Raw genomic sequence first — 16001 nt, forward strand, 5'->3', positions numbered from 1 at the left:
GTCCCAGGCTGCACGTCCTCGGCAACCGGTGGCCCAAGAAATCGAGGGACGAGGTCCTGGCCGAGCAACTCTGCTTGAACCCCGGGGAGAGCGCGCTGGCACAGGGGCCCGCGGCCCATGACGAGAAAGCGCGGGGCTCGGCTGCGACCTCACGTGGGCCCGGGTGGCCGTCGGGGCTAAGGGGTGCGCGGGCAGGGGCCCTGGCCTGGAGCAGACGTGGAGAACCCGAGGACACCAAGTAAGGTTTAAAATAACGGGCACACAGGGGGGAAAAACCCCATGGGACAGAGAGAGGAAAGAAGGATGGCTCGGGAGTGCGGGGCAGCGGGAGAGAGGGGACCTGCGCTGGGTCAGGGCCAGACGTGGCTTTCCCCCCAGAAACCAAGGCACATCTTCCCCTTCTTGGCCGAGGGTTCTCTGGTTCTGATTTGCCTCCTCTTCTTCTTCCAACTGCCAAAAGGTAGCAGTGCATTCACCCGCAAAGCCTGCAAAGTGGGGAGGGGCTGTTCCCAATCCCTGCTCCTAAGGGAATGGAAGGTTCCTGGGGAATAGAGTAGATGGATGCCATGAGCCCCAAATGTACTGTACTGTCTTAAGCTAAATCGGAATCTATCACTCTTGGATAAGGAAAAAGTAAATAATAGATGGCTTTGTGATGCTTGTACCTGTGCAAAAATAAATAAATAAATAGATAAATAAATAAATAAGCAAGCAAAAGCTGGAGTAAAAAGTGGAAGCCCCGAATGAGATCTTGTTGAAAGCGGCTCTGAAAGAAAGTGCCAACAGACCTGTTACCGGGAGTTATAGGATTTTGCTGGAAATATTGTTAATTTTAAAGAGATGGCATCTAAATTAAAGGTAGGCATTAAAAATCTGCCTAGGTTTTTAAACCACTACACTACATAATCCCTAAGTGGTATTTATTTCCTTTCCTGTACATTAAGGACACAATTGGTATCACCAGGGGAAAAAAAAAAAAACACAAATCAAAAACATGTTCTACATAAATCCATTTCCCCCTCCTGTTTCAAGGTTCCAAAATGCAGAAATGTTGATTTCTTTCAAAGTTTTCCAAAATGATATTTAAATTTAAAAACGCTGGATGACTGCAAATTAGTTTTCTTTTAAAATCTTACCCGATTTTCCCTCAACCAAATCACATGAAATCATACAACAATTAGAAGTCTACCGTCAGATCACCACTAAGGACACTTAAGAGAGGAGGTATAATTATATACATCAGTAAGCAAGCCAGAAACCCTAAACCTGAATATTTTCAGAACAGTTATCTGCCAGTAGGTCTCATCTCTATGATCTTGCCTTAATTTCACATATTAAAATACAGCTCACTATGAACTCACATTACAATAATCTCTCAATCACAGAGATAAGTTATTTTTAAAATATTTCTACCAGTGTGTACAAAACTTACAGTCCTGATTATGTTGGGCAAGTCTACCAAAGTACAAAGAGGGCTGCAGTTGGGGAGGGGGGAGTAATACTAAACATTTCTTAAACATCCTAACTTAAACTGGGGTAGACAGCATCTAACAAAGCAATAATTTTCGGATTCCTTTCAACAACTGCAAATGAGGGGAAAAAAACAGAGATAAAACACTGCATAACGTAAAACAAAACAAAAACAAAAAACCCCAACCAAAAACCCATTCTAACATACCGGAACATACCCCAAATTACACAGGCATCAGTAGTCCATCTAAAGCCAACTTGCATATACATGAAAGAGCAAACTCTCAACCTGCATTTAAAAAGGCCTCAAGGATTAACAGACATTAATTATCTTACTCTAAATGCAAGTTACTGACTTTTGTTTTAGAAGACCCCATCTAGTTCACTAATTGATGGATGACCATTAATACACCTGTATTTGCATTTCCGCGGTAAAAAGACAAGCAGGGTTTTCAACACAGAAGAGAACCACTTTGCCAAGTCTTTTTAAAACGTCAATATGCTTCAATTAATACCAAAGCTGAGAGATTCCTCTTGATTTCCAAAACTGTCTAGGTGGCCTGGGTGGTTTTCTGCCGGCAGCAGCCTCCTACCTTTAGTTTGTGTGCCTATATCCACGAGGGGGGGATTAATTAGCCGGGCTGGAGCTGAAGGAGGCTGTCGTGACGAGCCCAGTGGCGATTGGCCGCCAGCCTGCCTGGCCCTGCCTTTATAATTTCCACACGAGTGCATCTGGGCTCTTAGACAAACCAACAGCAGCTTCTTCTGACATATACACACGCACACTCACCCCCGACACACTCAGCACACTTTTCCTCCATCTGATTAACAGTCCGGCACACACAATGATTACGGGAAAGCGTAAATAAATACGGAAAGGGTTGATTATTTTGACTACTGGAAGAGCTTTGCTGGGTCTCAGCGCAACTTTTGTTTTCATTACCGAGAAGGTGATCTCTCCATGCATTTCTCTCACACAAGGATTCTTTAAAAGAGGAAGAAAGACTGAGAGAGGGGGGAGAACAATCTTTCACTTTAAGACCGTCTGGGCTCAAAGATAAAAGGAAGGGGAAAGCAGCGGCTAGGACTCCACCGGGGCAACACATCGGAGAGCGTTCTGATACATTTCTGAGCGCGGCGGCCCGTTTCTCCACCGAAGTTGGCTCCAGCTCTAGCAGCCGCATTGGATCCCACAGCCTACTGCGAGACTCCGGTGTACAATCCGGATCTCTGCCCCAACATGATCGCGGCCCAGGCCAAGCTGGTATACCATCTGAATAAGTACTACAATGAGAAATGCCAAGCCAGGAAAGCTGCCATTGCAAAAACTATCCGGGAAGTCTGCAAAGTAGTTTCCGACGTACTTAAAGAAGTGGAAGTGCAGGAGCCCCGGTTCATCAGCTCTCTCAACGAGATGGACAATCGCTACGAGGGCCTCGAGGTCATCTCCCCCACCGAATTTGAAGTGGTGCTTTACCTTAACCAAATGGGGGTGTTCAACTTTGTGGACGACGGCTCGCTGCCCGGCTGCGCGGTGCTCAAGTTGAGCGACGGGCGCAAGAGGAGCATGTCCCTCTGGGTGGAATTCATTACGGCCTCCGGCTACCTCTCGGCGCGCAAAATCCGGTCCAGGTTTCAGACGCTGGTGGCTCAAGCCGTAGACAAATGTAGCTACAGGGATGTGGTAAAGATGGTGGCAGACACCAGCGAAGTGAAACTGAGAATCCGAGATAGGTACGTGGTGCAGATCACCCCGGCTTTTAAATGTACCGGGATCTGGCCGAGGAGTGCTGCCCACTGGCCTCTTCCGCACATCCCCTGGCCAGGACCCAACCGGGTGGCGGAGGTCAAAGCGGAAGGGTTCAATCTCTTGTCCAAGGAGTGCCACTCCCTGGCCGGCAAACAGAGCTCGGCCGAGAGCGACGCCTGGGTGCTGCAGTTCGCCGAAGCAGAGAACAGACTGCAGATGGGGGGCTGCAGAAAGAAATGCCTCTCCATCCTCAAAACCTTACGGGATCGTCACCTTGAACTGCCAGGCCAGCCCCTGAACAATTACCACATGAAGACTTTGGTTTCCTACGAGTGTGAAAAGCATCCCCGGGAGTCAGACTGGGACGAGTCTTGCCTGGGTGATCGGCTTAACGGGATTTTGCTGCAACTTATCTCCTGCCTGCAGTGCCGGCGGTGTCCTCACTACTTCCTACCGAACTTAGATCTGTTTCAAGGCAAACCTCACTCGGCTCTGGAGAACGCTGCCAAACAAACGTGGCGGCTGGCAAGAGAGATCCTGACCAACCCAAAAAGTTTGGAAAAACTTTAGAGGACAATTTCAACAAGAGCCGAAATGTGATTACTCTTCTCAAAGACCTGATTCAGTGCAAACTTCCTGTTGGATTCCTAATATTCCATTTGTCAGTGCAAACAGTCTCTTCCTTAAAAAGGAGTAACAATACGATGTTTAGGCATCATCTCACCCACCCCTCCAAGGGGAGAAGAAGAAGTAGGGAAAGCGGATGGAGAAAAACCCAAACCCACAAGTATTAGAAGACTTCTTTACAAAGGATTTCCTATCTCCCTTGAAAAGTACACAATAACACCCGGAAAACAACCCGGCTGTAATGCAAGACCACAGTGAACACTCTGCCTAACTATCAAAGGATTATAGCAATCCTGGTGATTTAGGTGCATCTGTCTGTGAGTAAACACGATTTGGATATGCCATCTGAAGGAGAGTGTAATGTATATTTTGATTTGTAACAAATATTGTGATCTCACGTTGTCTTTGAAAGTGTGGATGTTGGTGTTTTGTGATTTGGTGAACAGAAGTTACATTGCCGTTTTGGAGACTTCCAGACATTTTCCACTAACAAAGATACCATTTAAAGGTAGATTTCCTCCTGGTACTTTTATCTGTCTTTGAAAGTGTCTGAACTTTAAAAAGTTTACATTTTGTTTCAAATATAATGCTTGTTCTATTTCTAACATTCCATAAATATACTTGAAATGTTATTTAAATATATTCGAAGAAATTTGAATTCAGCTTATATAATAACGCTTGAATATCTGAATTATATATTTGAAAAATGCACTTGAAATACACTGGATAACTACTTTTGTGATTTAGATTTTAATTTCTGTTGCTGGTTTTTATTTAATTAGAAGCTAATAAATGAAGTAAAATAAAAGTTGTTGTGTCTCACTTTAAATTGTTTTTCTATCAAAAGATGTAATGCTCCATTTTGAAAACTGAACCCACTCGAGTATTTTAAACACTTTGAGGAGTATGCTAATGAAATAATTAAAATTAAACCTTAATATCCTGAAGAAAACTCTGTACAGATACAGAAGATAATGATTTACTTATAAGACTATTTCTTTCTACAACAGACACATTTAAATCTACCCTGGAAAGCCTGCTCTTCTGGATCAGTACTTCTGTAGCATTTTTAATAATATAAAGAAAAAATATGTCATGACGGTACAGACTGCTGAGTTAAAAATTAGACTAACTCAGAAAAAGTGAACTTAAAGTCATAATGAAAGTTTCAAAATTTGTGTAACTATGCTAATCAAATAAAGATTATTTCTGACCATTTTATGTCAAATCCTATGTTATGCAGAAAAAGTGTTCCATTAGCTGTGTAAGTTCATCAGAAATCTAAAATTTCTTTTGACTTCACAGAGCAAGCTAATGATAAAAGCGTAAAGACAAACTTTCAATTATTTAAAAATCAAATACACTACATTCAAACTCATTTTCAACGTTCCATCCTTTGGGAGCTGGTAGTGCAAGAAGTCCTTTGACCGTCCTTCCAAGTATTTTAATTGTCAACAAGTGCTGAGAGCGCTAATCACCTGGAGGCCTTAAGGTAGGTAGTTAATTCAGGCAGGGATGGATTTTGGAATTTCAGTTCCTCTTCTACAAATAGTGTTTTATAATAGTTTATGTAAAAATGACATCAATAATAAAGTTCTGGCTCTGTAGGCACATTTGTCTTTGACGATTTTAGAATAATTGCTTCTGATAAATACTGCAAAGGAAAATCTTTGTAAACTGATGCTTGAATATCTAACATGACCCTTGAATTCTTAACCTCAGAAAAAAAGTTTACAAACCACACAGTAACATAAAAGTTAAAACAACAAACAAATTGGTTTCAATAAAAAGTGCAGAGGTGTAGAGCTGTCCTAATATCAGGTTTTAAAATCTACATGGTAAGATATAATAAACAAATAAATATTTATGTATTTCAAATTGTCCAAATAGGTATTTTTCTGGCATTACACCCACAGAAGAACACAAACTTTATAAACATCTGATTGCTAGTATATACTACCTATATACGTTTTAAATCAACACTTCTCAGAGAATCAGTTTCTCTTACTCTTAAATTCACATGTAAAACTCATTCTTATCTCAGGAGATGAAAAATGGATATAATAATGGAGATGAATTTCTATCTAAATGCTCTCCCCTCCCCCCCAGTTTCCTTACAACCTTTCAGTGAATAATAACTCACATTGCAATTTACACTTTTGGAAATTAAAAGTCATCTTAAGATATTTCAGAAGACCCCTCCTGGTCTTCCCAGAGAGCCTGGGATACCGTACCCCCAGACTTTGGAACAATTGGCTTACCTACCAAATTTACCCAAGTGCACACAAAGGCACTCATGGAGAGACTGTAATGTGCATGCTCTGGTAACACAGGATTTGAAACCATTAATATATTCTTCAATCCCATAAAATAGAGCAAAATTCATTCATTTTATTTCCTATGACAAAAATGGAAATGTGCTCCCCTCCCCCACTGTCATTTAAAACCAAGCAAAACTGAAAACCACTTCCTGCCACAAGGCCACACTAGTACTGTACACGAATCACTCTAACTCACTTTCGTGTCGATCTTCTTGAAGGCAGGATCATCCTCATCTACCTCGAAGTAGATTTCTGTCGTGGTGATGGAAAGAGTCCCCTTCGCCACCACCACAGGAGCGATGAGCTGGGCTGGGGTACTGAGAACCACGGGGCCTGAAAGACAAGGGCACCGGAGTCAGGCTCAGTCCCTGTGGCCCTCTCCCGCTCCCTCCCAAAGGGTGCCGCAGGTCTTTATATTTTTAAAGATGCGCTAAGAAAATGGTGCCTGGGTAACGCGGCCAGCATCTTTCATGTGAGATAAGTTCTGCTTAGCTTTCGCACATTATCTTATATAGAGATAAATAATTCCATAAAACCCCAAGAGGTCAGGATGCCGAACAAGTGACCCTTAGCAAGCGAGTTAGTAACCTTCGCCTAGAAATCCTACAAATGCCCTGATTCTCCATGGAGCACCGCCGGCTTTCCGAGAGACCTTAGGCAGTCAGCACTGCCCCCGAAGACCAGCCATCGTGTAAAGCCGTTCCACTCGGCAGCAGCGTTCCCCAAGGATGGGCGGGAGGATGTGAAGGGGTATAGGATCTAAATATATAAATTCCACTGTACTAACGGGTTTGCATCTCGCAGGAAGATTAATATCGGCGTCCTAAGGCGCGCCACATCCACATACCCGCACACAAGGATATTAAGTGCATTTCTTCTGTAGAAAAGAACAAAAGTCCTAACAGTGATCTTCTCACCGACAATCAGTCAAAAGTGATGAAACTGTAAGACGCTTGAACAAGAAGATTCTCAGAAAAGCGTCCGAAAAGTACTATCTCTCAACTTTAGAAACTAGAGAAACTAATCTTCAGTAAAAGAGATTTTTAGAAAATGTGCCTACTGAGGTGCTTACTTGGAATTCCCTCAATCTGAGTTAATGTTGAAAATTACATATTAGAATATAAATTCAAAGGGGATGACTTAAACGCCCCTTTAAGATTCCCCGAAAGGGGAGGCATTCTTTGCTATCCTGTACTTAAAATACAGACAAGGAAATCAGAACTTATTTTTTTCTTTTTCTTTCTTTCTTCCTTCTTTCCTTTCTCCCCCCCCCTTTTTTTCTGTAGCAAGGGCGCATTATGTTCCCTTTCATCGCCCCCCCCCGCCCTGAAATGCATATAGTCAAATGAGTCACAGTAACAGTAGGATAAAGGCAATAAAAACCAGGTCCCCTGCCGCCGCTCAGGCCCGGCCCCTCGGCGGCAGCTCCTCGCGGTGGGACCGGCTGGTACCGCCACCGCCAAGGCCACCGTTCGCAGGCCCGACCCGGCCAGGCGCGGGGACTGCAGAGAAGTTCACGCTTTCAGGGAGCAGCCCACGCCAGATCGGCGACCGTCCTGCACAAAGCCGGGCCGTTCCTGCTGCGGGAGGCACACAGAGGAACCGGCCGGCTTCTGTCGCGCTGAACGGGGTGGGAAGGAAGCCAACTGTGTCGGTGTCAGCCTTCACCCCCGATCGCGACCGCCTGGCTCAGGCCAACGCCAAGCCTTTTCTTTTAGTTTACTGCTCACTGTCCCCCAGGAGCCCGCACTGGGGGGCCGGCACCGGGGCGCGCAGACTCCCGGCCTGGGTTTCCGCCGCGGAGCCGAACGGAGTCGGGGTCCATCCCGGCCACACTAGGCTTTTCTTTCCAGAGGGCGAGGCGGTCGATCTGAAGCGCCACTTTAAAGGCTCATCAATCTTAATCTAGGTTGCTCAAGTAATTATGCCCGAATCTCTCGTACGATTACAAGTGGATTTGGGTTTCTATTCCCCAGGCCCTCCTTTGTGTTTATTGGAGGTCTGAGCGCGCGCTCCGCGGCGCCTCCTGCCTCCCGCGCCCTCCTCGGAATCCCCCAGCGCTCGGGCCGGTTCGAACCGCTCCCTTAACCCTTCAGCCGCCAGGACGCTCCTTTGGATGCCACTTTTCGCATTTCCCTTTTGGAGAAATCCAGAAGGCTTACTCTTGCTTGGGGCGAGGTGAGAAAGAAGGTGCCGTGACATCGAAAACAGTGTCTTCTTATACGTCGTTGGGCCTTGCTAAAACCTCAGGAAAGTCGTCATTCTATACACAGGCCGCTAGTGATTTCTGGTTTAGTAGAGGTTTCTGGCATTTGGAGACGTAGAATGGTCACAAACATTTAAAATGGCGAACTATTCCTTTCTCTTGAAAAGTAATTTAACATATCCAATTAAGTTGGGGTGGCATGAAAAAGAGTCACTAAACACATTATCAAAACCATACACACTGATTTACTGAAATATATTACGACTTTTTAAGGACACATTTCCGTGAACTTTTAACGGGGAACATATTCTCTCTCCTTAATTCTCTGCCTTTCTGAAAGGAGACTGCGCTTCTGATTGCTTTTACTCCAATCTCATTCTATTGAATTGAGATTTTCTGGGGGTTTATAAAAGGACTTTGAACTGGTCCTTCTTTAAGAAAGAAGCGTCATGAAATATTCAGCCTTCATAGTGTGTCATTTTTACCCCTGTCCTTTGGAAATCTCCAGTTACAACTTCCAATTCCATAGCATGTTTAAGGAGCACTGAGTCTTTTTGTTGTAGCCTTCAGGGAGCAAACCGCCGCAGAGAGAATACAGAGTTAAATCCACTACAGCAATAGAGAGGGGATTATGTTTTAATCCCTTTTGGGGGAGTCTCTGGATTTTAGGGATCTGATATTAAAATGTTTACATAAGGCACCATCACAAACCAGCAGATCTTCCATGGAAAGCCTGAGATCCCTGTCCAAATAAAAATAGTTTAAAAAGGGCAGCGTCTCTGGATGCCAGAGAGATGGTAATGTAGCAGATTCTGTTCTAGAAGATAACTGGGTACAAATTTAACCTCCTAACTTTGCTTGGTGTAGTGAGTGCAGGACTGAATGTAGATATATCCATTCCAATCACTACTAGAGCAATAAAAGGATATGTTATAATAATGTTTTCAAGCACACACTGAAGTAAAGCGATGGCTGTTAAAGGGCAGTTAAACAAATGGATGGGACCAAACCTTCTCCCCTGTATTGAGGCATACAATACAGTCGTTTAAAATTCCACCATGCAAAGTGGTAACTAAAGGAACAATAAGTGTTATTTACTTCTAGCACTGGCAACATAATGTTTAAGAAATATTGACCCATTACTATTTTTGAAAGGATAGGGATATTACTTGACATTAATTTAAATGCTAATTTAAAATCTGAACTAGAACAAAGATCACCCAAGCATACGGAAAAGAATCTTCAAATGAATGAACTTCTCTTTAGAGTCACAGCATCTTTAATCAGTTGATATGGTAAACCTAGAGTCGAAAGTACATATGTTTTATATTTGAAAAGGGAACTACTCATCAAATATATTTTAAAGGTAGAATGTTAAAAAATACTTGTGGGTTTGGAGGATTCTACTGAAAACAAAATTCCAAGTCTGGAGATCTCACTAATACATCAACTTTTTAATAGAGCTTTATAGTTTATAGGGTTCTTTTATATGATTTTTACTTAACCACTAGTTCAATATTCACATTTTTGGGGGCTATGGATGTGTCAATACTCTCCTGTCAAAGATGACCAGGAGCACATCTCTAGTTGAAGAGGTTGGGTTTACTGCTCATCGCAGTGAGGGAGACACGGGCAACTTAGTAAGGGTGTCAAAAAGGACTTTTGTAGGATCGAGGCTTTGGTGAAGTGATTCTGGGAAGGGTTCAAGGAGCATGGCTTTGCTCTGGATTGGGCTCTGTCAGGAAGCAGGGATAATTCTGCGACTATGGATCTTAATCAATCTCATTTAGAGGGAGGGAGGACCCAATCTAGGCTAACGCCCTAGTTAGCAGAGAAGCAGTCGTCCCTCATATTAAACAGGACATGGGGGGATGTTCAGTATTCAGGTGGTCTGCAGAGTGACCTTGCTTTTGTCTATGCTTCCACTAAATTATAGAGTTGTTTTTTTGCCTCACATCATCATCACGAGCCCTTGTCTGATCCTGGTGTTCTGGGAGGTTGTTTATGACTAACAGGAGAACATCAAGGCCTAGCTGTGAGTTCCAGGCTAGCTCCTGATAATACGAGTTTCCTTATAAGGGTCAGGCTAGTTTCCAGAGGTCAAGGACTGCTTTTCTTTTTCTTACATACAGAAATTAGTCATTTTTAGGGGTGTCCATAACATTCTAGGTATTAACAGACAATTACGGCAATTACATTTTCAAACAAGGCTAAGATTTTTATGAGTTTCAATATAAAGTACAACAAAGAGTATACAGGGACAAAGAGTTGAAGTTTAATTAAAATTGGCATCATTACAATTATTTGATGAATTTCAATTGGCCAAAACTATATTTAGTGTACATGAAGTTACAATGTATTTTAGAATCACTTGAATACTTTCTAAACTTAAATATTAATAAAAGTTTTATTAACTATATAGATTTTCTCTGACCTCAATTACTTCGAAACCACATGCTCAATTTGCTTTAGAAACACTTAAAAGACAATTATTTGGGAATAATAAACATTGACTAATCTTTATAAATTATTAAACTTAAAATCCTGACATTATTTAACCTGAAATCCTTTGTGTTTAGTGCAAAAGTATATCATTCAAAAAATTTTAAACAAAAATATAATGAAGAAATAATTCTTACAGTTATTTCTATACTGTGATACAATTTGTATGAAAATTACTCCTAGCATGAGTGACTGAACATATGTAAAGTATCTACCTCCATTGGACTTCTATCATTTCTAAGTATGGCAATATAATTTAAAGAAAACATTTCTTGGGAGGCCTAGGTGACTCAGTCGGTTAAGTGTCTGCCTTTGGTTCAGGTCATGACCCAGGGTCCTGAGATAAGCCCTGCGTCCTGTTTTTCCTTCTCCCTCTGACCCTATCCTCTGCTTGTACTCTTGCTTCTGCTCTCTCTCTCAAATGAATAAAAAATCTTAAAAAATAAAGAAAATATTTCTCCCATAGAATTAAAAGAATAACATGCTTTAATCTCAAAACAACTTAAAAAGAAACCAATGAAGAATACGAAAAAGTTGGGACTTTGTTTTGAAAGTCTAGGAAAGCTTTAGGCACAAAGAAAATGGAGGTGTTTGTGTGTGCCTGGGGGAGAAGGAGTTGGGAGAAATGTTGCAGAAGATCTGAGATTTCTGCCATCCAGGATAGTTCCCTGGATTTCAGGCATTTGAAATGCCCCAAGAAAAAAGAAAGTATAGTAACAAAATTTCTAGACAATGACTCTTTTCTTTATGTACAGAGAATATTGATAGTGGACCAAATATATTACCAGAATAATAGTCCTTTGAGGTTTTCAAAAACTTCTTGCATGAAAGTAGTTTATGCTGAGTTTATGTTATGTTTATGCTTGAGTCAAAAAACTAATAGAACCACAAATAGAATACGTAGCTCAAGAATTATGAATTTAACTTCCAGCATTATTCCCTCCCACCCTAACACACACACACACACACACACACACACACACACAATCCATTACGAACCCCAATTTTTAAATAGATTTTTATTTACTTATTTGTCAGAGAGAGAGAGTGCTTGCGTGAGCACAAGCAGGGAGAGCAGCAAGTGGAGGGAGAAGCAGGCCTCCCACTGAGCAAGGAGCCTGATGCAGCACTGGATCCCAGGACCCTGGGATCATGACCTGAGCTGAAGGCAGACGCCTAACCAACTGAGCCCCCAGGCATCCCTACAAACCCAAATTTTATACAAAGTCACTGTGCCCAAGAGACTTCTTTATGCTCTTTGGTGACTTCTTAAACATAATCTATCTTTAGATTGAGATGCACAATAACCAATCATCTCCATAGTGCACTGGTTTCCTTAGATGATTACTGTACAAAATGAGACAAGTGTTTAAGAACCACATCAATGTTTTCAGATCCGAGTAAACCTACCTCTGGGTAAAACTCAACACAGTCTGAAACAGAAACAGAAGAGTGGAGCCTTCTATATAAGAGCAACTGAAGACTGCATTTTAACAAAATATCTGTTCATCATGGTAGAACACTTATTTTTGCACGAATATTATCTAACATCTCATCTTATTTAATGTGCTTATAACAAATAATTCTTAAAACTACCAAGAGATAATCTGATAGGCTCTAATTTTAACTTAACATTTAGGTTTTCCAATTTATTTGTAGAACAGATAATCTTATGTTAAATATAAATCAACAAACCTAGTGCATTTTCTACAAAGGTAATGAATGATTTTATAGGGAAAAAAGCTTACAAAGCATATATAGTCTAAGTAAAATATAACTGAGTTTTTTAGCACAAAAATATCCTCAAAACAGTGATAGTTTTAATGTCCATTGTGATAATTTGTTCTGCCTTTTGATTCAATAGGTGTTCCAGATGAGATTTGTGTTTCTAGTTATATCACATTTAGTTCAACATATGGAATACATTTTTCACTTTTTGGAAGGGTAGTGATTCTTTTATGGCACTAGGATATCACTTAATGATTGAGAAGAGTAAATTCCTACTAGACTAGATGATTGAATAAACCAGAGGAGATGATTTAAATCTATTGGACTAGGAAGTACTCTCTGTATCCCTTGGTTGGAGTAAGTGTCTTGCCTTCATGTTCCCATAGTTTCCTGGGTGCATCTTTACAGCAGCCTTATAATATATTAAATATATGTGTTTAGAAGTCTCTTTCTCTCATTTGGCATAGGTTACTTACAGAAAGGGGCATTATCTTCTTATCTAACACAGTATCTGTCACATAGTATGCAATCTGTTTTTATGGAATTGCAAATAGAAAATGATATACACCAATGTCACATTTGTATGTTATAGCAAAAAGACCACTTACATTAACAGATTACATCCTTTCTATTTTTCTGGAATTGATTTCAAATTGTTCTTTAAAAATATGAAAGACACCGCATTTTGGAGAAAACATAAATAAAAGATGCTGAAAACCGACAAGAGTTATAATGTAATTGGTCAATCTAGCTAGGTCCCATGCATACCATTATTTTTTTAAATGGCATAATTTTATAACTGCCATATCGTTCCTACTAAGTTGTTCCCTCCTTGTGAATTAAATGCTTAGAGAGACATATTTAACTCAGCATTCATTCATTCATTCATTCATTCATTTATGTAATCAACAAAAATTATTCACTGTTTTTGGTACTAAGAGAGCATACAGTAAAGTATAAGACATGAATTTTACTCAAGAGCTTGTAGTACATAGTAAAGATAAATACATAGGAATGATTAGGACATAAGGGAGGAAAGGTAGCTAAGGATTGTTAAAGCACTTTACATGAATTGATCTCCCTTCTTCCTCATAACAACAGACCTATGAGAGAGGTACTGCTATTGTGTCCATTTTACAGATAGAAAATGAGACTAAGTGGTGAAGTAATTTAGGGAAGGTCATACAACTAGTAAATGGTAGAGACAAGATTCAGACCTGAATGTCTGACTTCAAAGTCAGGGTATTTAACTGTTATGTGTACTGCCTCCCAACAAGAGAGGGCCAGAAAAATATTCCACAGACATTCACTGAACTGTGATGATTTTCATCCAGCATTTTTGGGGGGTAGGTGTAGTTGGGACAGGATGATGGCTGTGGCATTTGAAGTGAGATGTAATAAGATAGGGAGGATGTGGACATGTGGATATGAGAGGGAAGAGTGCTGTAAGCAGGGCAGAAGAGTTTGAACAAGCACACAGATGCAGTACATGAACAGAAGTAAGACTGGCCAGTGATTAGGACGTACAAAGTCGGGGGGTGGGGCGGACAGTGTGAGATGCAACTGAAAACACATATGTTGGGGCACCTGGGTGGCTCAGTCAGTGAAGCATATGCCTCCGGCTCAGTCATGATCCCATGGTCCTGCAGTGGAGCCCTGCACTGAGCCCCACATCGGGGGCTCCCTGCTCAGTAGGGAACTTACTCCTCCCTTTCCCTCTGACTGCTCTGCCTGCCACTCTCCCTGCTTGTGCTTCTCTCTCTGTCAAATACGTAAATAAAATCTTAAAAAAAAAAAAAAAAAGGAAAGAAAACACATCCATAGCTGTGAATGTGAGATGTTTCAAGAATGTTTAAGGAATCAAAGATTAAAGCTCAGGTATTAACAGTGTGTGGAGCAGCGGTGTTCATGCGGTGAAGAGGGTTAAATATACAGCTCCTTGCTAGAAAATTCACATAGGAACATTTGTCCATCCTGACTGCATAAGAAATGAAGGTTTCGTAGTTTGGAGAAAAAGGAAAATCTGTCATTGATCTTGATGCCCTCCTCTATCTAAAGACTTTTCTGCCTCCACCTCTGTCAATACCTCTTTTTCTCCAATTTCAGAAAATGTATCTTCCATCCTGTTCCAACCAGTTACTCACTCTACCTGGGATTTCGTCCTACTTATCTTGCCTCCCCTAGTTACTGTCTTATCTTTGTCCCTTCCCTCCTTTGTTAAGCTTCTAGACATCAGTTTCTTCCTCTTAGTTCCTCACTCTTATTCACTCCTTTTGGTGTCACTCTCATCCTCTACTTAGGCCAAATTATACATAATTCATATAAATGAATTAATATGTTAAAAGCTTGGAAAAGTCTATCCATCAATTAAAAAAACACCAACCTGTGTAACATTTTATATTTAAACCCAGAATTTTCTAAACACATTTAGCTATACTTTTCCCCCCTCATTAACATATTTCAAAACACCCGTGTTCCAAGGAATATCAGTTTGAAAAATGTTGAACGAGAGTTCCCTGACTTCTAGACCATACTAGTCGCTATTGTTCTCTTACTGCTTGACTTCCTTCTTGGTATCCTTGGTGGGCTCTGACTTTGGCCTGCTGCTCTTCTCCTATATATTTTCACTTTTCTTGGGTGATTTCAGTGGTTTTAATTGTAAATTGCATGTCCAGCTTGGCTCTCAAATTCCAAACCTTTATATTTGACCAAGCTGAACCAAGCATCTTCACTCTCCTCTCCCCTGAAACCCTGTGTCTTCACATTCTCAAACACATTTAACAGTTCCTATATCATTCCTTCTCCCAGGCCAGGTTCCCCTCATTCTTACTCCACACAACCAGCCCCTTATCATAGTCCCTGACATGTTAGTGTTGTTTTGAGGCTGTCCCCTTTGCTTTCTTTGCCACCACCAATTGAGATTTAGTTCAGGCTCTCATCACCTCTAGTTCAGACAACAGCCTTTTACCTCAAGTTTGGGCATCCTAAAACATTGAGCTACACAGTGGCCTGAGTGATTTAAAAAAAAAAAATATATATATATATATATATATATATATAAATTGGATCTTATCATTGCCATACTTAAAATCCTTCATTGTCTCATTATGGCCTTCAGGATAAAAATCCAGTTTCCTCATGGCACATAAAGCTCCCCCAAGCAAGCTTGTTAGTCTCAGCTTCAGAGACTCCCTGCCTCATACTTTTATCTGAATAATTTAGAGATACTATTTCACAGGGAAGGTGGTATTTTAGTATATGATGTTTTTCACAGTCTGCAACAACTCTTCAAATCTTTCTAAATCCTTTACTTATGTTTCTGGACTCAAGATAGAAAATACCTATTCTAGGAAGGCTTTCCAGAGTACACATGGTGGGTCAATGGTCCTGTTTTGTG

The 16001-nt window shown here is 41.1% G+C and overlaps 2 protein-coding genes across 10 annotated transcripts in view; one reads left to right on the forward strand and one right to left on the reverse strand.

The window, feature by feature from the left end:
* Positions 1-16001, reverse strand: part of NBEA (neurobeachin) — a 680995-nt gene that overhangs the window by 187709 nt on the left and 477285 nt on the right. For all 9 annotated transcript variants that reach the window (XM_064586204.1, XM_054506303.2, XM_064586203.1 and 6 more), the window contains one exon: positions 6365-6501. In XM_064586204.1, coding sequence (XP_064442274.1) covers positions 6365-6501 — 137 coding nt within the window. The remainder of the gene's footprint in view (positions 1-6364; positions 6502-16001) is intronic.
* On the forward strand, positions 2226-5102 carry MAB21L1 (mab-21 like 1). Its single transcript, XM_045869317.3, has one exon. It carries the CDS (start codon positions 2711-2713, stop codon positions 3788-3790), a length of 1080 nt encoding a protein of 359 aa, XP_045725273.1. The 5' UTR covers positions 2226-2710; the 3' UTR covers positions 3791-5102.

This window comes from Mirounga angustirostris, unplaced genomic scaffold (assembly GCF_029215605.1).
Source record: "Mirounga angustirostris isolate CCGP_5_RB_7025 unplaced genomic scaffold, mMirAng1.0.hap1 SCAF_3, whole genome shotgun sequence".
NCBI classification, from domain to species: Eukaryota; Metazoa; Chordata; class Mammalia; order Carnivora; family Phocidae; genus Mirounga; species Mirounga angustirostris.

Excerpts from the sequence above, each read along its gene's own strand:
- MAB21L1 (XM_045869317.3), top strand. The coding sequence starts at position 2,711 with ATGATCGCGGCCCAGGCCAAGCTGGTATACCATCTGAATAAGTACTAC.